The sequence below is a fragment of the Cannabis sativa genome, chromosome 8 (genome assembly GCF_029168945.1).
Source record: "Cannabis sativa cultivar Pink pepper isolate KNU-18-1 chromosome 8, ASM2916894v1, whole genome shotgun sequence".
NCBI lineage: Eukaryota > Viridiplantae > Streptophyta > Magnoliopsida > Rosales > Cannabaceae > Cannabis > Cannabis sativa.
Window position 1 is genome coordinate 50,439,296 of NC_083608.1, and position 19,848 is coordinate 50,459,143.

Consider the following 19,848-nt stretch of genomic DNA (forward strand, 5'->3'; position numbering starts at 1 on the left):
GACCTTGGACCTAGTCCTAGGTTTTGGATTTGAGTTCGGGTTCAAGTTCATGTTCGTGGTTAAGGTTTGGAGTTCGAGTCGGGGTCTGAATTCGAGGTTCGGGTCTGGGGTCTGGTGTTCGTGTTTGGGTTTGGGTCCGGGTTCGAGGTAGGTCCAGGTTCAAGTTGGGTGTGGGGTAAATTGGGTTCATGTCGGTACGGCATTAAAATATTCATTTTCTCAGTAAGAAAAAATCCAAAAATAGTTTTAACAAATTTATGTCAATCACCATTTAAATTTTAAAAATGACAAAACTTGTTTTCTATTCTCACTTTTAAAAATAAAATTCTAAAAATAAAAACTGAAAAATACAGCCAAATAGACTCTAAAGTTTCAAAAGTACTTTTAACCTTGATTTGGTAACAAATAAACTTTAGTGATTTTTAGCAAAAATTATAGCATCTTATAAATGGAAATGCAAATGTAAAATATAATTCACTTTGTCAAAAGTCTACTCCAATAGTCTGCTAAATTGTGATGTAAATATTTCACATAATAAAAAGTGATCCAAATTTAGATCATCATATAATATAATGTAAAATTTACATCACATAGTTTTATATTTGCTATTATGTCATTTTTAATATTTTATTATTAAAGTTTAGTTAGTATGTTTATTTGTATTAAATGACTTTCATAATTATTATTATTTTATTATTAAATTTTAAATTTACTTTTGTATGATTTTTATTATTTTATATTATTAATAAATTATCATATGAACACTAAATAACATATTAAATTTTCCGTCAAGATTTAAATTTATACATTAGAGTATAATAGTAAAAGTTTATGCAAAAATGTCACACAACTATTATTTGTACCAAATATAGATCAACTTTTACATCTCCCATTAGAGATGGTCTTAGGGGTGTTCGCAATAAGGATGGTGCAAGTTGTAACTCTTTTTGCGGGTTGTGACTATTTTTTCAAACCAAACCGCATATGGAGTTTTGTAATTTCTCATATAATAAAACTGTAAAAATCCACACTGTGAAAATACGGTGTGGATTATAATAAAATTAATGTAATGTACACATATATTATATATATTTATTCTTTTATGAAGAACAATAAAAATCATATTATAAAAATTAGTAACTTTATAATATATGATGCGATGCGGTTTGATCCATAACTATAAAATTCAAGTGCAAATTGTACTATATCGTGCAATTTTGTGAAAATACAAACTACAAATGCACCGTAAAAGATTTCAAACTAAGTTTTTTATGAGATATGGTGCGGTGCGGATGATTTGTGTGGTGTGAGCAATTTGGTGAACACACCTAGCAAAACCAATTTTAATAGCTTTTTTTAAAAGAGCTTAATAAAATAAGTTAACTACTTTGGTTGACTCAGATAAAAATTTAATATTTTAATGAATAAAAAATAACTTAAATTAGTTTAAGAAATACTATTTTTTAGCAGAGACTCTTAATTTAATTTTTTTAGTGTATTGGGTGGAACACATTCTACCCGGTTCAAACCTAAACTCGAAATTCTCTAAACAGCCGAACCCGATCAAACCCACTCTATGTGCACCAGGCTATAACAACTAAGAGCATCTCCAATGGTAGCATCATTTAAGGATGCTAAAAATCTCCACATCATCTAAAAATATAATATTTTATTTTATCTATCTTCCACATCATTTTTGACACTTTTATTTTTAAAAACACTCCAATGGTATAACACTCTTCTAAAATGCTATAATTATGATCTCACATATTAAAAAAATTGTATATGTTTCCTCATTTTTAGCTACAACAAATTTGCTACAACAAATTTTTAGTTTTAATTTTTTATTAAAAAATTATGATAGCCTTGATGCTACTGTATAGCATTCCTACAAATTCCTAGAATAGCATTATTTTTACTCCAATGGTATAACATCTAAACATTTTACTACATCATTTATCCACCTAAGCAAGCACATTCCTCTGGATCAGCTATGTCCAATGTGTCACCAATCGTCTGAGACGATCATCCATTTATTGGTTCTGTGTCCCTTTGCAAGATCATGTTGGCAGAGGTCGAGTCTAAATATGGTCTCAGTGTCTTGGACATCATTCTGGGATTGGTTTGGTCAGATGATACTTCAGCATTCTACTATGGCACAGGAGGAATTATTGATGGTGATTTGGGCAATTTGGCATGCCCGAAATGAGCTAGTTTGGCGGGAGAAATCATTGTCAGCGGCAGAGGTTATTCTATTGGCAAGAGTAGTCCTTAATCAATGGAGAAATGCTCAACAAAGGAGAATGGGGTCTTTATTTGTTCCTTCGGGTTCGAACATAGACTTGGAGCATTGGGTGAAACCGGTTATGGGAAAGATTAAGGTAAATGTTGATGGCGCAATCTTTGCAAATGACAGAAAATTTGGAGCGGCTGGCGTGGCTCGAGACCATGATGGGCGGTTCATTGAAGCCTTCACGGTCCTCTTGGAGGGGTGCGTGGACCCGGTCATAGCTGAAGTTGTGGGGGTTAAGGAGGCTCTGAGTTAGATAAAGAGACACCAATGGGGTCGGGTTGATGTTGAGACAGATTCTTTGGTTGTTGTTCAAGCAGTTCGAGGTTCGGTATTCATTCCATCTCTTTTTGGTCAACATGTGTCTGTTTGTCGTACATTGTTGGCTTCCTTACCTTTAGTCACTATTAATTTTGTTAAACGTTTTGTAAACAAAGCTGCACATTGTTTTGCTCGTAGCTCTTGTTTGTATTCAGATCGTATTTTCAGTGAAAGTACTGCTCCTGCTGATCTTTTATCTATTGTAATGGTTGAAAGTTCATTCTAATAAAGTTTACCATTTTCTTTCAAAAAAACAAATCTTAACATAATTCAAAATTAAAAACTACAAAATCAAACAAAAAACCACCAAAAAAAAAGTTTAAAAAACAGTGAAGGGCAAAATAGTCATTGTGTAAGCATGGCGTGAGGGGAGTGACGTAACCGTCTTACCGAATCGAAATACTCTCACACCCACACACACACACTCGCAGAGTAAAAAAAGCCTGCAACCGCCGCGTTCTACCCACGTGAGTGGCACGTGCATAACCCAAAGCTCATTAACTCGCCACGTGTCATTCAACGAGAGCGTGTACAACGTAGTAAGAAAAGTAATTTTTATTAGATAAGATCAAAGGACAGACATTCCTTTTTTTTATTTATCCTACGCCCACTACCGCTACGTGCCTTTTGTCCGTACACGAAGCTATAATTACTAAAGTACCGTTTTAGTGACACGTGGCAAAATGTTATTGAGTGTCTACGGTAATTAGGAATGAGACTGCACACAGAGGAGGGAAAACTCAAAAGCGTACCATAGAAGGAAGCCAGAGACAGAGAGAGTGGTGGTGTGGTGTGGTGGGTCCCACCAAAATAGTTGGTTTTTTTTTTAATTTTTAATTTTTCGAAAATAATTTCTTAATATTAATTATTGACAAGACTAGAGAGAGTTGGACTGTTCATATTCTCTGCAACTTTCTATTTTCATTTCCCAATGGACTATTATAGAAGAAGAAATCGGATCAGGCTTTAAGGATTTTGATTTTGAAAAATAAAAAAAAATAGAATTAATATTAATTTAAAGTATTATTATTAAACAATAATAATATTTTTTTTTTTAAATTAAACTCTTATTAATAAGAATAATTTAATACAAATTAATAAAAAAAATGAAAAATTCACAATTGGATCAATAATATTTAATACTTTTTATAGACAACGTTTTAGTATTAATTAATGATATTTTTTTAATTTATACCAAACTAATACTAAATATACTAAATATACTGATAATAATATGATATTGAGGGCAGAGAATCTTAGATAGCTTTTAATAATTCTTATTAATTTGATGTGATATATTAAAAAATAAAATTAATATTTAGTTTATTTGAGTGTGTATTGATCTAAAGAATAATATGTGAGAAAAGTAAATGGTAAATACTAAAGAATCTTATCAACTTGATTTTTAACAAATATTTTAAGGTAAGTTTATACTTACATCTCCTGCTATTTATTTTGGTATAGAGGAGAATTTTTATTTTAATTTTTGATGATTGTGTATGTTGTAATTATTTGTAAATTTTTAAAAAAATTAGAATAATTTATAATACTAAAATAAAATTAAAATATTATATAACAAGCGTGAGTACTTTTTTTTTTTACATGTAGTAAGAAATTATTTAAATATTATTTAGTATTAGAAATTATTTAAATTTTTTTAAAAATTTACAAACAGTCGTAAATAACTATAATATATATAATTAAAAAAAAAATTGACTAAATAATATTTTTTTTAAAAGAAAATATCTTAACTACCACACTAAGAATAATAAAACTCAACAATGTAAGAGGATGCTGTAAAAGCAACTTAAAATTTTTTCTAAATTTTTATTTGTCGAACATTCCAAATTTCAATTCCTTACTTACAAAACATTTTAGTTCCAAACTTTGTTAAAAGAAAAGGGAAAATATTTTGATTCCATTTTCTGGTATACTTTTTCTTTTTGAAAATATATATATATGACATATATTCCAATTCTTAAAATGGTAAAACAAATAATTTCTAGGGTTGCACATAAGCCAATTTTATAAATTTTGGGACTTGATTGATATACATGTAAAATGGGATAAATTAATTAATAAATGTAGTGGTTGGTAATTATAACACTTTGTTTGTTTTTGCTAATAATAATAAATAATAAAAAGAGTTAAAGAGAAGAAGTTAAAATTAGTAATATTGATTGTGATGGATAACAAAAAGAGAGTTGAAAACTAAATTATCCAAATCCAAAAGGATCAAACCCTAATTCTTTTTTTGAAAGGGACCAAAATCCAATTTAAGAAACCACAAACCGCGTTGTATATATTATCTCAATTTCTTCAACATTCTCTTTTTATCTGTTTTCTTTTATTCTTTTAAAATTAACATTAAAAAAATATTAAGCTAATTAAAATTTTTATCTTTAAATTTTAACATGTACTAAATTATATTTTTTAAACTTTTTAGCCCGTTAAAATTTTTACTTGAACTATTAAAATTGTTTGATTCAAGAAATTTTATCCAATTCTATTTAATTTTACTAATGTGACAATTATCTATTTACAAAATCGTACCTCAAAACTTTTAAATCTACTAAATTATATCTCTTGAATTTTAACATGTACAAAAATTCTTAAATCTAACAATATTAATAATTCAGAAAAAAATTTAACAGCTTAAAAAGTTTGAAAACATGATTCATACCTACTAATTGGTGTACTTGAGATGCATTTCCTATAGTTCTCGAAAAGGACATCATATGAATTGGATTAAAAGGATCAGTCATCCGAAAATTAGGATTCATTTCTTGTCGCAAATATTCACTTGCATCATATTATATCTCAATGAATTGTCGTAATTTTTCGACCGCATGTACATTTCCATAAAAATTTAAGAACAAAAATCCTATTAGGCAAAAATATCATACATACTTTTCAAGATTATCAAATTGGCTTAATTGTAGAATACTACCTTTGTATAGGGTTACTCAAATTTAATTTATTACTTATTTATATTATAAACTCATCACCACTTATTAAAAGTTCATATAATAAGATGACTATTCTATAGCTATTAGTAATGGTATGGTCCATTGTACACTCAATAAAATTTTATAATGTCATGTTTCCCTAGACTAATGAAAATTATTTGTGTGGTGTTATAATAATTCTCATATTTATATGTACTAAAAATATGGAATGAGATAATTGGTAAATTCTATAAAAGTTATAATAGAAAATTTAAAATTAGAAGATATTTTTATTCTTCAAAAATTTAGCTTACAAAAATGCCCCTCTATAAATTTAATTTTAATATATGATCTTACATTAAGTAATTACATAATTGAGAAAACTCTTATTCTTTTCTCCATTTTATTTTTACAATTTACTAGCCATAACTAAAATACTTTTCTCTAAGGTTACTGTATGTAGTCACCTTAGCTTCTATTATAAGGATTAATTTAATTCACAACAAAACAAATTAGATTAAAAAATAGAAGAAAAATCTTCATACTATGTTATACCTAAATAAGCTTATGATGCAAGTAGACTAGACTAGACTAGAGTATGAAGTAAGGACTTTTTATATTGTACGGACACATGGTATGATTAGTTTAATTGGATGAAATTGACCAACTTTTCAAAATTGAAAAAAGGAAAAGGACATAAAATTGAGTCATATATTTGCTTTATGATTCTATGATGGGTTTGATGGGGTCCTTCTTCTTCTTTTTAGTATAACTTAATTGGTTATTATATAGAGTTTTGTTGAGAGATTTTGGTCCCACCTTTGGATGATGATATTATTTTATAGTTAAAGGAAATGAACTAGCAAATACCTTCTCAACAACTAGTCAAGTTTTATTGTTTATCTATTTATTCATCATCTTGATTTATTGATTTTTGGCTTGGAAAAAAAGTAAAAGACCAATGGAATCCATTTCTTTGTTTGGAATGCTATTATTTAATTTTATTTTTCTAATTATTTTATATAGAGTTCTATTTGTACCCTATAAAATAATAAGTACACTTTAATATATATTTTTTTTAAATAAACTTAAAATTATTGTTAACATATTTTTTTAAATTTATTTTCACATTATTTTATATTAATTTTAATACTTATTTTTATAATTTTGTTCTAATTAAATTTCATATATTTTTTTTGTTATAATATTTAAAATATAATTTATTTTTATAAAAATATGAATTGGAAGAAAAATATTAAAAAAAACTAATATAATTAAAAATAGATATTTTTATGTGAAATAAAAATTATTAAATTGAGATGCATTTATTTATAAGTATTTGGGGTCTTATTTTATTTGAATTTAAGTCTTCTTTGTTAAGTCATCAATGACATTATATTTTATTTTATTATTAATGATGTTATGATAGGTTGTATGGATCAACAAATTGTCAAAAGTGGTGGAAATATTAATTAAAATAATGGTAAGGATTGATATAATAGTGTCCAACACCCTATGAGATAGAACATTGCTATGTCCATGTATTTTAATTTAAAATATAATATATGTGGGATTGGATATCAAATTTGTTGGTTGAATAATAGTAACTATGTTTATTGTTATAATTATTGAGAAAATTAATAGTTAAAATTTGAGATGAAAAAAAGAGGATAAGGTCAATGGCAAGTAAAATGCAATGGGTCAATAAGTCAATTTTTGTAATTGAAGAAAAATAAAAACGAGAAAACCCAAAATCACTTGAATTAAAATAATAATAAAAGAAAGGGTTAGGAAATTCTACTAAAGATTCTAGTGAGTATGGTGCAAGGTTCTCAAAAAAAAGCTAATAAGAAAAGAATAAGAATCAATAGTATTCAACCCTAAACAAAAAAAAAGTATTTCAAGTAAAAAATAAAGGGAAAAATGAAAAAGAATATAAAAGCATTCACACTTAAGAAGTTTCACAGAACTAATGTAACTTTATTCTACTTTTCAATATGACTAAATACAAAGAAAAAATGCATATGAACTCACATACTAATTATCTAATGCAAAAAAAAAAAAAAAAAAAAAAAAAACTTTACAAATATAAATAAAAATGATGAACAATAGACATTAATGAATCAAAAATTGAGAAATTTGTGTCAGTTATGTAAAGTGTTTCTCAAAATTAAGGATGAATAAATGAGAGATTATAATTAATACTGTAATTATGTATAGTTATAAGAAAACTAATGAAGTGCCAATATAGCTAACATGTTTTAGTATTGAATAAAAATTGGGATAATTATATAAGGTAAAAAAAATTACAGTAAAATTTTCAACAAAACAACAAAACAAAAATGCTCAACTTATACAATCAAGAATATGAAATATATACAAATATTCTCTTGTTAATTTTGGAGAACACAATTTCATCACTATTCCATATATGTGTATGAGTGTTTATTGTACTGGATCCATTTGGAATGTTGAGGCCATTTTTTTCTCCTCTGATTTTTTAATCCATTTCAAAGTTTCCAAAACAATGACTGAGAGAAGAACTATACCAAGAACAAATCCATAACCAATTTTCCAATCATTCCCAGCTCCTCCAATTTGCATCCCCAACACTATGTTCAATGCTCCGAAAAGAAGGGCAAGTCTTCCCATTGAATGGTGGTACCAATTCCAGTACCTACGAATCTTTGCTTCCTTGCTCGGTCGAAGAAAGAATGCCAAAATCTGCACAAACAAACGAGTAAATAATTAAACTAAAATCATTTAGATTTTTCGCTTTATTTCAATTAGGAGTGTTCGCTGTGCGATTTAAATTCCTTTTGATACACTAGGCTTCATTAGAATATAATAACTATTGCTATAACATTTGAGCTATAACATTTGTATTATTATTTTAAATAGACCTGAATCTAAATAAAAAAAACAAACGAATTAGACTAAAATTATTTAGATTTTTTGCTTAATTTCAACTAAGAGTGTTCGTTGTGCATTTTGAATCTCTTTTGATACATTGGGCTTCATCAGAATATAATAACAATTACTATGTAAGTACCAAAAGGATTAAAAACTTTAGTTTTTGTTTAAAAAAAAAGGCCTAGCCATTTGAGCTAACATTCATGAATACTACATTTTGATATTAGGTCAAATGGTTAAATTTTGTGAGAACAACCAAGACTAAATTTTTGAAAAGTACCAGTCCTTATGTATTGGATTATTAATCAAAAGGTAGTCGAAAGAAAAAAACTCTAAATAAATAAGTCTAACCCGGTCTTATTTGAGTTATCATTCATCGTTATTATTTGAAATAGACTTAACTCTAAATAAGACCGGCTTAGACTAAGTAGAGCCTTATTTGATGAAAAAGGGAAATTTACATAGTATACTAACTTTTGTTATTTTTTTACAAAAATACTGTCAGGCGGTATTTTTTACTTTTTTACTGTGTTTTTTTATAAGTTTCATACTGCAGTATACTGTGTTAAGTTTTCACTGGTGTTCTACTGGTATTTTTTAGTTGTTCTACTGTTGTTTTGAGTTGTTCTAAAAATACCGTATTTTTGAAAAATTTTCCGTGTGACAGTATTTTTGTAAAAATTAACTTAAATTCCAGTATTTTTATAAATTTCCCAAAAAAAACATATTTTTTTGAAAAATACCATTTTTTTTGTCAATACAAGAAGGAGAGTAACCTGAAGGATGCTAAGAACAAGAATAAAGATGCCAATGCCTCTGTGTGTTGGAAAATGAGCTCCAATCTTGTTATAAAGTTGTTGTCCAAGTACAACAGCAGCAAGACCAAACACAAATCCAACTAATTGAATCACTGAATGCAAATAGTACCAAACAGGATCCTTGTGCTTGAAGTATCTTGGGATAATCGCCCCGAAAGGAAGAATTAAACCCCATCCTAGTATGGCCAATATCCCATGATTCTTCTTCATTTTGCCAAGATCACTAGGTGCATCACTTGCTGAGCCTATGACAAAAAACATTAAGCAAAAAAGTTAGAAACCAAAAAAGAACTCGAACCTCAGACTTTGAGAAAATGACAACATAGTTTTTATTACTAGTTACCTGCATTGAAGTCAAACATTATGGTTGTTTTGTCATCGTGATGAGACAAATGCAAGTGATTCGGATATGAAAATCCGAAAGCAAGAATAAGGGGTTGGTGATGGAGAGGTTGTTTTTCGAATTTCAACTGAAAAGCTAAGTAAATTCTTGGTCCATGAAGAACAACAGAAGAGGGTATACCAGTTAGTGGTAATTCACCTTTGTCTGCTATGACTTGTGATTTTCTTGAACCTTGTAAGTAAAATTGTTTAACTCTTGCTTGGCCTTTTTTTGTAACCCAACCAACAATGGCACTTGAACCAACCATCATTCCATCTTTTGAAAATCCTATTCCAACCCATCCAGTTGTGTATACAGCTGATAACACAATGTTCATCACATTGTCTTCATTTTGAGTGTACTGTGATTTATCAATCCAAATACATAATCAGCATCAATAAATCAAAATTTTGTGATCCCAAATTTTTAGAAAATACCATTTTATATATAAATACTATAAACATGTCATATTTTGTATTGAGTCACACACTCATATTTTAAAAATATAGAAACAAAGATATTTCACATGGATTGAATGTAAATTTTTTGAGCCATTTTTAACAACATAGATTACTTCACACTCATTTTTAATTGATTTTAAGATAAAACCTTATAATTCATGTCCTATTTAATCTTGGAATTTCACACAAAAAGTTTGACAATTTTTGTAACCAAGTAAAAACAGAGATGAGAGTTAAGACATAAACCCTCAAAACAAATACTACATATTATATTTCAGTGTTGACGCCAAATTTTTATAAAAGTAACACTATCCCAATTCAGAAAAATACCATTTTATATATAAATACTATAAATATCAGCAAGTCACTCTGTTAATCATGAATTAAATATAAGTATTATCCCTCATTAATTAAATATTAAAATATTGAGTCATTTATAAGAACATGAGTTACTCATCTATTCATCATCAGTTGGTTTTGAGATAAAAAGTTAGATATGCAAAAATCTACCAAAAAAAAAAAAAAAACAAAATAGAGATGAGAGTTTAAGACATATTACCCTCAAAACAAAAGTGTTCCAAATTGGTTTGCAAACAACATTAGTAAGGTTACCAAAAGGTGGTGGCAGAAAATTACTCAAATCATTATTACAAAGCTCTAATTCTCCACCACCACTACCACCATTGCCGCCACCATAACCAACTTCAGCTCCACCATCAGCTGCCACCAAGCTAAGAAAACCGAGTGCCCATAACAACTGAATAACAAGCCTAGAAGAAAGAGAGACCGGATTTTGAAACACCCGAATCGCCATATTGGAAGGAGAAGTGAGTGAAAGAGTAGAAAGAAAGGAAGTAATGGGTGAAAGTGAAGAACAAGAAGAAAGTGGTTGAGAGGCTTTAGTCACTTGTATTGGGTTTGAAGGCTCATTTTCTAATTCTTCTAGGGTGTTATTGGTGGTAGGGTTGGGGAGTTCATGCTTTGGTTTGGTGCATGGTTACATATCATGATTCTCCTCCTCACTACCAAACCATAAATATATGTATATGATGTATCTCTCTCTTAACAGCTCTTCTTCTGACTCATACCAAACGACAAGAATATTGAAAACGACATCATATCAACAGCAACAAGCAATTATTAATTATTATTTTTCAAGCTATCATAGCAAAAAAACAATTAAGTTTTGTAGTTAGAACAAAGTAAAAAAAGGTTTGGAGGAATAATCATATTGATGTGGAGTTACTTGGTTTTGAAGTAATAATTATTTAGGTAGAGAGATGCTTCTGATTTGAACTTCCTAACTCACTGTATAAGGGGAAAAAAATCGAAAAGAGAAAAGAAATCGATGTTCTTCATTTTCCTACCTTTCTTTATAGATATTGGCACTCCTCTAAAATTGATAATCTCAAAGGGTATTTTAGTTTTACTCAAAAATACTTTGATTTTGAAATTTTAATTTTTTTAATTTTTACAAAATATCTAAAATAATAGACCACGAATGTTCAAGAGAAGCATTCATTTTAGGCACTTATAATATGTCTAATAATTTAATACTATTAGTTTGCTTGTATTATTAGCCACAATCATTCATCTTACATATGTATTATATATATTGTTGTTGAGATTAAAAAAGAATAAATAAAAAATCATTGTAGATTTCAAAAAACCAATATGTATAATTTACATTCACAGTGAAAATTTGCAACATAAAAACTAAAATTTTTCATATTTGAAACAACTAATTTAAGAGAAAAATTTAGTAGGTGAAAACACCCTCTCCTTCAAGTGTTTAGAATTTTTTTAAAAAATAAAAAAACTAAACACATCCTAAAACTATAAAGAAGAGTTCAGTTTGATGATAAGGCCTCTTCTGCTCATTGGGTCAACAACCTTATTTTGTAGCTACCAATTCTTGGTTGCACTAAGTTTCTCAACAATGCTTCTCAAAAGAAAATACATCTGGAAATGGAAAACAACATCACAGAAAATCAAGTCAAAAGTTACACAACAAAAGATAGTTTCTCTCATTTAAGATAGAGCTTATGCTGGAAAGTAGAAGAAGCAAAAAATAAAATTGATGGATGAGACAACAACTAGACCAAGGACAATGCAAATTCTCTTTTCTTAGAGGTGGAAAGAAGAAAAGAGCAGTGAGATTTCAACGATGGTGATTCGGTCACTTGGGTTTGGGGATTTTTCGGATATTAAAGCTTCAAAAGCAATAGAGATGCATATGGACAATGCATTAAGAGGCAGCAAATTCTTTGTTCAAAATGTTGTTAAGAACTAATTATAAGGGAAGTGAGAATTTCAATGATGGCAATTCGACCAGTTGGGTTCGGGGATTCTTTAAATATTAAAGCTTAAAAAGCAATATAAATGCATGGACAATGCATTAAGAGGAAGCAACTTTCTTTGTTCAAAATGTTGGTTAGAACTAATATACCTTACTTCTCTTCCAGAAGAAGTGATGTGCAAGAAAGAAGGGATGCTAACTCGTCTTCGGTTGCCAATCCATAGCCTTGCCATCTTATTCTACCGAATTTGTCAATGAGGTATATATATCTGCAGTGAAGACACCATTGACAATGGTATTTCTTAATATAATGATTTTTCTCTTAGATTAAAATCACTATAAGTGAGAAACAAGAGAATGGTGTTCTACCCGGTTAGAAGGTTAAGTATATGAAGTTCTTTTCGAAAGTAATAGTGATCGCCAAAAGAATACACAATCTGCCTCTTAAGTGGATCGTCACTTCCATCATCATTCGATTTCTTCATAATCCGAAGGAGAAGCTGCTTAATTGGAGTCTGGCATAATAGCCACGAGTCTATGAACGATACCTAAATACCAAAATGATTAGACAACATTCACCGCCGAATGGAAAACTTTGAATTGGGAGCCAAATATGCTTAAACAAAAGTACATGAGCTGCAACTAAGCGCGGAAAAGTACTTTACCTCGTACAGATTGACACCCTTTGAGCTACGAAAAGTATCGAGAAAAGGTAAACTCCAAGAACTAATCATAGACTGTTCAGAAAAAGAAGAGCATTACATTATTCAAAGGTTTTTTTATCTTTCTAATATGCTGCAATGAATGTAACAAAAATAGATAGCACATACTACTTTCTTTCCTATAATCTGTTCAAATATAGTTTCAAAAATCTGTTTACCTGAGCGTTTGCCCGAAACGAAACGCATATTAAAGATGCCTTAGGGATAGGAGAAGACTTAGCAGCATCAGCTGCACTTTCCTTCTCCTTCAAATCAATGGGAAGCTTCAAAGCTTTCCCATTAGAGAAATTCACTTCAATACTAGGGAACTTCACAGCTTTCATTTCAGGAATGATAATCTTACTTGCCAAAGCAATCTACAGATACAAACATTAAAAAGTTAAAGAATGCCATCCACCATTTTAAAAAGGTCAACATAACTTAATATCAGCCCAAAACAAATTCAAATGTTCTTTATTCGAATTACATGGGATAATTGTGGTATAATTACCCAAAATTTTGAGTTTGTCAAACTATAATTTTCGTCGTGTTTATCAGTAAAAGAAGATTTAAAAGTAATTGATACTACATATTTTCGTCTAGACCCAATAATTTAGAATACGAACTTATATGTGTCCTATTTAACATATTAATGGAGTTTTACATATTTATTCAGTTTATGGTACTTAAAAACATAAAACTTTGGTTACTTATACTGCCACCGTTTACCCGAATTACATTCAATCAATCCCATTGTGAGCAAGCAACACATATCATACATAAACAAAATTCACAAAAGGGTTATTGAATTTGACAAAAAAAAAGTGTTACCTTGCCACCATGTTTCTTAAGCTCAGAAATATCAGCAAAGTATCCTCTGTTCATTTCGTCTGCACTGCCATAGATATATCTTAATACATGTCATTTATATAAACAAACAAAAGGGTTTTGAGCTAAATAGAAGATAACTCACAGCCGAGCTCGTTCTTTATCGATTGCATCTTTGCTCCCAAGCTGATAATGAGTAAACAAAAAGATTAGCAGAAAATATTTTCTGGGTAATCAAACAAAGAGAGTAAAGTTTAATTCTTTACCTTGTAAAAATCGAAGAAGCGAATTGAGGTCGTTTGAGGAAAGAAATGGTGGGAAAAATGAGGAGAAGTGTAGTAAGAGATGAGCTCGTTCTTGTCTTTGAGCTTCAATAGGCGGTGGGAAGCCATTAGAGAAGATCGAGTCACTCGCTTGAAGCTTAACATCTTCTTCTTCTTCTTCTTCGATTTGATTTGAATCTTTCGGAAGATCAGTAGATTTTCATATACGGAGGGAGGAGTCTCATACTACATTGATGACGATGAACAAAGATGGGCCTTGCCCCAACGAGGCCCAAACAATCTCCTTACATGAGGCCCACTTGTTAAGATTATGTCATTTCTGGGTTTAGAATGGAAACTTACAAAAATATTATAATTTGAGTTCATTTTTATAAAAATACTGTTATACGGAAATCTTTTTAAAAATATTGTATTTTTATAAAACACAGTAAAACACAAAGCAGAACAACTCAAAATAACAGTAGAACAACTAAAATACACCAGTAGAACACCAGTAAAAATTTAACACAGTATACAAACTTATAAAAAAATACAGTAAAAAAGTAAAAAATACCACCCAAAAGTTAGTATACTATGTAAATTTTCCTTTCGAATTGGCCAAAGGTTCCAAATAACCAAATGTGGGTCTAACTACTATAATTTACTATAGAGATTAATTTTTTTTTATTTTTTTATAAATATCATTAAAAACTAAATAATATCTTACAAGCTAACAAACTATACAATTTACAGAAAAAATGAAAAATCATCTACTAAATTTATCTGAAAAGTATACACAACTAATTATATACAGCCGTATTGATAGTTCATCGTGCATGGATTGCAGTACTAATTTTAATTTTAAATTCTAATTTGTTCATTTTTTTGCTACAAATACCCAACCAAACTTTGAGCTCCAACTGCAGCAACACCCGTTTGATCCTTTAGGGTTTTGGTGGTAGAGATCTCATATTGATGATCCATTTGAGTCGTCGGTTGCCGAATGTGTGGGTCACGAGTTGCCGGATGTGTCACTAGTGAATGGAAGTTGGTAAGTAGACTGTTGAGGGGTGATGCAGGTAAGGTACTTGAATGAAGGAGAATAAATAGCTCTGAGATTTTTATTTTTTTTAAAATAATTTACCTAAATATAAGCTTTAAAAATTAAGTTTTCCTTCCTATGGCATAAAAAATATCATAAAATAATTTAAAAACTAAAATATGCCATAAAAAATAATAAAACCTAAAAGTATGATACTTTTGTAACAAAATTTTAAAAAACTTTCCTCTTAGATATTTATGAAATAATTCCTTAAATTAGACCTGGGCTTCTGATTGGGCTTGTATTGGACATTTGGGCTTTGGATCAGGTCAGAGGAAAAAGCCCATTTCAACTGTCTGTATATTATAAGAGGCCTAAATGTTATATAAATAGATTAGAAGCACTCTAGGGTTTCACCCCTTGTTCGACACACCACTCTAGGGTTTCTGCAACATTTCTCTTCGGCGGTAAGACCTACTTCTATTCTCCGATTTCTCATCATTTCTTTCAATTCTACAGTTAATCGTTCTTTCAATTACAATTTTACATTTGTTTTATTAATGATATGTGAAATTTTGTTGATATTATGTAGAAAGAGAGGTAGAAGAAAATGCCTGCCGGACACGGTCTCAGGTCCCGTACACGTGATCTCTTCTCACGTCCATTCAGGAAGAAGGGTTACATTCCTCTCTCAACCTACCTCAAGACTTACAAGACCGGTGAGTATGTCGATATCAAGGTGAACGGAGCCATTCACAAAGGTATGCCCCACAAGTTCTACCATGGCCGAACTGGACGTGTCTGGAACATCACCAAGCGTGCTATTGGTGTTGAAGTTAACAAACAGGTATATTTATTCCTCATTCAGCTTCTGATCTGTTTCTTTAGGGTTACTTTTACTGTATAATGATTATTGCTTAGGGTTTGTTATTTTTACTGGAAATGACTGAAAAAAGGCTAAGCTTTTTTTCGTAGTTATGAAATTTTGATTACTGTTAGATTATATATCATTGACTAAAGTGGTTTTTTTTTTCATCTAATTATTATGGGTAGGTTTGTTTTGATATGTGTATATTTATTCTTTTATCAGCACTTAAGTTTCTACTGAATCTGGTTTTGTTCATAAACAAAATATTTTGAGCTGTTTTCATCTAAAATATAAATTCTCTGTTTATCATAAATCAAGCTTTAATTGATTCAATGGCTTATATCTGTTTATGTTTTAAGTTTTAACATCAGTAATTATGAAAATATTTGTTGCCTGTTAAAATTTAACTTTTGTTTTAGCTCTAAAAATTATAGAGTTTGGTTTTAGTCGTAGGTAAAATAATTTTAGCTGTAGTCATCGAAAATATCATTTACTTCTTTATCATATATCATTTAGCTCAGTACGTATCGAAGTATTTAGTGTCTGTTAAAGTTTAACTTATGTTTTAGTTCTTAAATTTACTTACTTTTGGTTTTGTTTATAGGTAAAATAATTTGAGCTTTATTTAAACTACCAATAGATGTTTATATTGCTGCTTATGGTTGTTTCAAACTTCTAGCTTTAGACTCATTACTTAGTTGCTATGTCTGATTTCTGTTGTGTGCTTTTGTCTCATGCCCTAAAATAGTATCAAGTTAACTTTAAAATCTTGTTTTAGTGAGCTAAATTGATATCTTAATGCTTGCTCTGTTAAATTAACCCTATTTTTGTTGAACATAGGTTGGCAACCGTATCATCAAGAAGAGGATTCATGTTCGTGTGGAGCATGTCCAGCCCTCAAGATGCACCGAGGAATTCAGGAACAGAAAGTTGAGAAACGACAAGCTCAAGGCCGAGGCAAAGGCCAAGGGTGCTGTTATCAGTACCAAGCGCCAACCAGAGGGCCCCAAACCCGGGTTCATGGTTGAAGGTGCTCAATTGGAGACAGTTACCCCCATTCCATATGATGTGGTCAATGACCTTAAAGGTGGTTATTAGATCGTTTATATATTTTTTTTCTCAATGCTTTTCTCTGTGGTTTCTGGTTTTGTTTTCTGGACTACCAATGGAAATGTTTTGTTAAGTAGTTAAAAACTTAAGAGGTTTCGAATTCTTGTTAGTTTTAATTATATTTTGAATACTATTATTCTAAATACAATTTTGTTTTAATGGCGTAAGATAATTTTTGTATTGATGAGTAGTAGAGAGATTGTTTTTGAAATCACTAATTATTCACCTGCATAATCTAACAATCTCAAATTCTTAAAATCAACTATGGTAAATGATCACTTGTCCAAAATCTTCTCAACTAGATTTGTCTTAAAATTCGTTGCTCATGTTCTTATTTTAAAAAAATTTGTAAGGGTGGGAGGGAATTGGAATTGTGACTAATTGAAAGTAATTTTATAGTTATACTCACAATTACTAAAAACTTTCAATTTTAATCAATAACTTCAAAATGAGAATTGTTTAGACATTATTAGTACTAAAACTTTTTTATTAGCACTAAATTGCTAGGAGTTCTACCTATAAAAAGTGCTAAACAATTCAATGATAATACTTATTGAAAATGCAAATGAGATATGTTTGTTGTGCGAACTATTCTTATATTAACGCCAATCTTAATGAGAAAATGGAAATTTACAATAATTTTTTTGTAATTATTAACTATTTTAAGATATTAGAAATTTATAAGTTATTGTTAGTGTAATCAAATACAGTTTTGCAAAAATTTTAGTTGAGTTTGATTCGTTTATTGGAAGTTTCATTTGCTAGGTTAGAGCAAAAGATTGAAGGTCTTTACTTGTTGAATTCATAGTCTTCAAAAAACAAAATCTAGCAAAATAGGATGAATAAAGAGGAAATTACACTCTATACATTTTTTATATTGTTCTCTTTTATTTTTACCTTCTTTTTTAAAATCTATCATTTTTACTTTTTTTTTTAAACATTGTACTAATTTTATCCCTGTCACTTCAATATACTCTCCATGTGATTCTCTTATGTAAGGGTATTTTGGGCACAATACATATAAAAAGAGGTATGTTTCAAATAAATATAGAATTAGAGGTAAATTTGATTAATTGATGAATAAAAGAAGCATTTTTCAACTTACCCATGAATAAATTCAGTGGAGAACTATTACTGACACGTGTAATTGACCCAAGTGTTCGACCAACTGGAGAAACTTTCCTAAAAAAGCCTAATCAGTTTGACAACAGCTGAGGCCCAATAACAAATATCTAAGGCCCAATTAATACACCATAACCATTAACCACGTGTTGATAATATGAGGGATATTAGATAATAATAGATAGGTTAATTAGTATTTTTGCCCCCTGAACTTTGATATTTACTAAATTATGCCCTTGAACTTTTAAGGCCATTGAAAATGCCCCCTGAATTTTTGAGATTGTTGGATTTAAGGACTTTTTTCTAATTTTAGTAAAAAAGTCTAACATGGATGAAAGTTCAGAGGGCATAATTTAGTGCATGTCAAAGTTCGAAGGGTATGATTTGGTAGATATCAAAGTCTGGGAAACATGGTTTAGTACATAAACAATTATTGAAATAGTAAAATTAAATAAAATTAGACAAAAGTCTTTAAATCCAATAATTTCAATAGTTCAGGGAGCATTTTCAATGGCATTAAAAGTTCAGGGGGGTAAAAATCCTAATTAGCCTAATAGATATTATTAACCTTTAGGATTATTATAAAGGGGAAATTTACATGGTATACTAACTTTTGGTATTTTTTTACAAAAATATTATCAGGCGGTATTTTTTTTTTTTACTTTTTTTACTATTTTTTTATAAGTTTCATACTGCAATATACTGTGTTAAGTTTTCACTGGTGTTCTACTGGAGTTTTTTAGTTATTCTACTGTTGTTTTGAGTTGTTTTGTTTTTGTGTTCTACTCGTGTTTTATAAAAACACAATATTTTTGAAATTTTTTCCGTGTGACAGTATTTTTGTAAAAGTTAACTCAAATTCCAGTATTTTTGTAAGTTTCCCATTATAAAGTGCACCCTGGTATTTTGATAGACCACCTACTTATTTCGATATCAAAGTTTTTTTTTTTTTTTCATAATTACATACGTTGTAACTATTTAGGACCACTTTAATACAATAATAATTTTTTGGAGATAGAACAAATCTCTAAATATACTTTTCAAGATAATACCAATCTTTCAATTGAACTAAAGTTTTATTTTTTCATTTTCATATCTATTATTGACTATCCAATTACATATTTGAAGGTTTTACACACCAATTACAAATTACTAATAAGCCCCCATACTATTTCATAGTGTAACACACTTGTAAATTTTTAAAAAATTCTGAATAGTTTACAATATTAAAAATAAAATTATGTATTTTGGTACACACATGACTATTTTTCTTATACGTATGGTAAATAATTGTTTAAATCTTATCTTGGGCAATGGGCACTGCAAACTACATAGAATTTTCTAAAAATTTAGAAGTTGTATTAAATATTTATAATATATGCGATTATGAAAAAGATTAAATTAAAAAATTATTCTAAATGTCGAAACAAATAAGAATCTACTAAAACTACTCTTTACAGGGGTCTACTATAGAAATTTTCT

The 19,848-nt window shown here is 29.3% G+C and overlaps 4 protein-coding genes across 6 annotated transcripts; 2 read left to right on the forward strand and 2 right to left on the reverse strand.

Moving 5' to 3' along the window:
* Window positions 1-2,087: 2,087 nt before the first annotated feature.
* On the forward strand, window positions 2,088-2,837 carry LOC133030668 (uncharacterized). Its single transcript, XM_061103483.1, has 2 exons — window positions 2,088-2,541; window positions 2,587-2,837. The coding sequence occupies exons 1-2, from the start codon at window positions 2,088-2,090 to the stop codon at window positions 2,835-2,837; spliced, it is 705 nt and encodes a 234-aa protein (XP_060959466.1).
* A 4,989-nt stretch (window positions 2,838-7,826) lies between these two features.
* Window positions 7,827-11,268, reverse strand: LOC115698574 (cytochrome b561 and DOMON domain-containing protein At3g61750-like). 2 transcript variants are annotated; one of them, XM_030625671.2, is made up of 4 exons: window positions 10,693-11,268; window positions 9,634-10,033; window positions 9,249-9,535; window positions 7,827-8,283 (listed from the first exon to the last, which is right to left on the reverse strand). In XM_030625671.2, the coding sequence occupies exons 1-4, from the start codon at window positions 10,945-10,947 to the stop codon at window positions 8,005-8,007; spliced, it is 1,221 nt and encodes a 406-aa protein (XP_030481531.2). In that variant the 5' UTR covers window positions 10,948-11,268; the 3' UTR covers window positions 7,827-8,004. The 2 variants fall into 2 exon arrangements, with proteins under 2 accessions (XP_030481531.2, XP_030481532.1); XM_030625672.2 differs by lacking the exon at window positions 10,693-11,268 and adding an exon at window positions 10,380-10,385.
* Window positions 11,269-11,768: 500 nt separating this feature from the next.
* LOC115701229 (uncharacterized) lies at window positions 11,769-14,455 on the reverse strand. Of its 2 annotated transcripts, none has more exons than XM_030628973.2 (8): window positions 14,228-14,455; window positions 14,107-14,147; window positions 13,965-14,023; window positions 13,313-13,510; window positions 13,098-13,169; window positions 12,802-12,980; window positions 12,583-12,701; window positions 11,769-12,095 (listed from the first exon to the last, which is right to left on the reverse strand). In XM_030628973.2, the coding sequence occupies exons 2-7, from the start codon at window positions 14,132-14,134 to the stop codon at window positions 12,584-12,586; spliced, it is 654 nt and encodes a 217-aa protein (XP_030484833.2). In that variant the 5' UTR covers window positions 14,135-14,147; window positions 14,228-14,455; the 3' UTR covers window positions 11,769-12,095; window position 12,583. The 2 variants fall into 2 exon arrangements, with proteins under 2 accessions (XP_030484833.2, XP_030484832.2); XM_030628972.2 differs by having other exon boundaries at window positions 13,965-14,028.
* A 1,128-nt stretch (window positions 14,456-15,583) lies between these two features.
* On the forward strand, window positions 15,584-17,407 carry LOC115701230 (large ribosomal subunit protein eL21x/eL21w). The gene is made up of 3 exons (XM_030628974.2): window positions 15,584-15,733; window positions 15,859-16,113; window positions 16,975-17,407. The coding sequence occupies exons 2-3, from the start codon at window positions 15,877-15,879 to the stop codon at window positions 17,230-17,232; spliced, it is 495 nt and encodes a 164-aa protein (XP_030484834.1). The 5' UTR covers window positions 15,584-15,733; window positions 15,859-15,876; the 3' UTR covers window positions 17,233-17,407.
* The last annotated feature ends 2,441 nt before the right edge of the window (window positions 17,408-19,848 follow it).

What these genes read in the sequence shown, in the direction of transcription:
- LOC133030668 (XM_061103483.1), top strand. Translation starts at nt 2,088, where the DNA reads ATGGTCTCAGTGTCTTGGACATCATTCTGGGATTGGTTTGGTCAGATG. An exon ending in GGGGGTTAAGGAGGCTCTGA is followed by an intron (nt 2,542 to 2,586) that starts GTTAGATAAAGA and finishes ATGTTGAGACAG; the next exon opens with ATTCTTTGGTTGTTGTTCAA.
- LOC115698574 (XM_030625671.2), bottom strand. Translation starts at nt 10,947, where the DNA reads ATGGCGATTCGGGTGTTTCAAAATCCGGTCTCTCTTTCTTCTAGGCTT. An exon ending in AATGTTTGACTTCAATGCAG is followed by an intron (nt 9,536 to 9,633) that starts GTAACTAGTAAT and finishes TTTTTGTCATAG; the next exon opens with GCTCAGCAAGTGATGCACCT. An exon ending in TTGTTCTTAGCATCCTTCAG is followed by an intron (nt 8,284 to 9,248) that starts GTTACTCTCCTT and finishes TTGTTTGTGCAG; the next exon opens with ATTTTGGCATTCTTTCTTCG.
- LOC115701229 (XM_030628972.2), bottom strand. Translation starts at nt 14,389, where the DNA reads ATGTTAAGCTTCAAGCGAGTGACTCGATCTTCTCTAATGGCTTCCCAC. An exon ending in AGGGTGTCAATCTGTACGAG is followed by an intron (nt 12,981 to 13,097) that starts GTAAAGTACTTT and finishes TTTGGTATTTAG; the next exon opens with GTATCGTTCATAGACTCGTG. An exon ending in ATACTTAACCTTCTAACCGG is followed by an intron (nt 12,702 to 12,801) that starts GTAGAACACCAT and finishes TCTTCACTGCAG; the next exon opens with ATATATATACCTCATTGACA.
- LOC115701230 (XM_030628974.2), top strand. Translation starts at nt 15,877, where the DNA reads ATGCCTGCCGGACACGGTCTCAGGTCCCGTACACGTGATCTCTTCTCA. An exon ending in GTGTTGAAGTTAACAAACAG is followed by an intron (nt 16,114 to 16,974) that starts GTATATTTATTC and finishes TGTTGAACATAG; the next exon opens with GTTGGCAACCGTATCATCAA.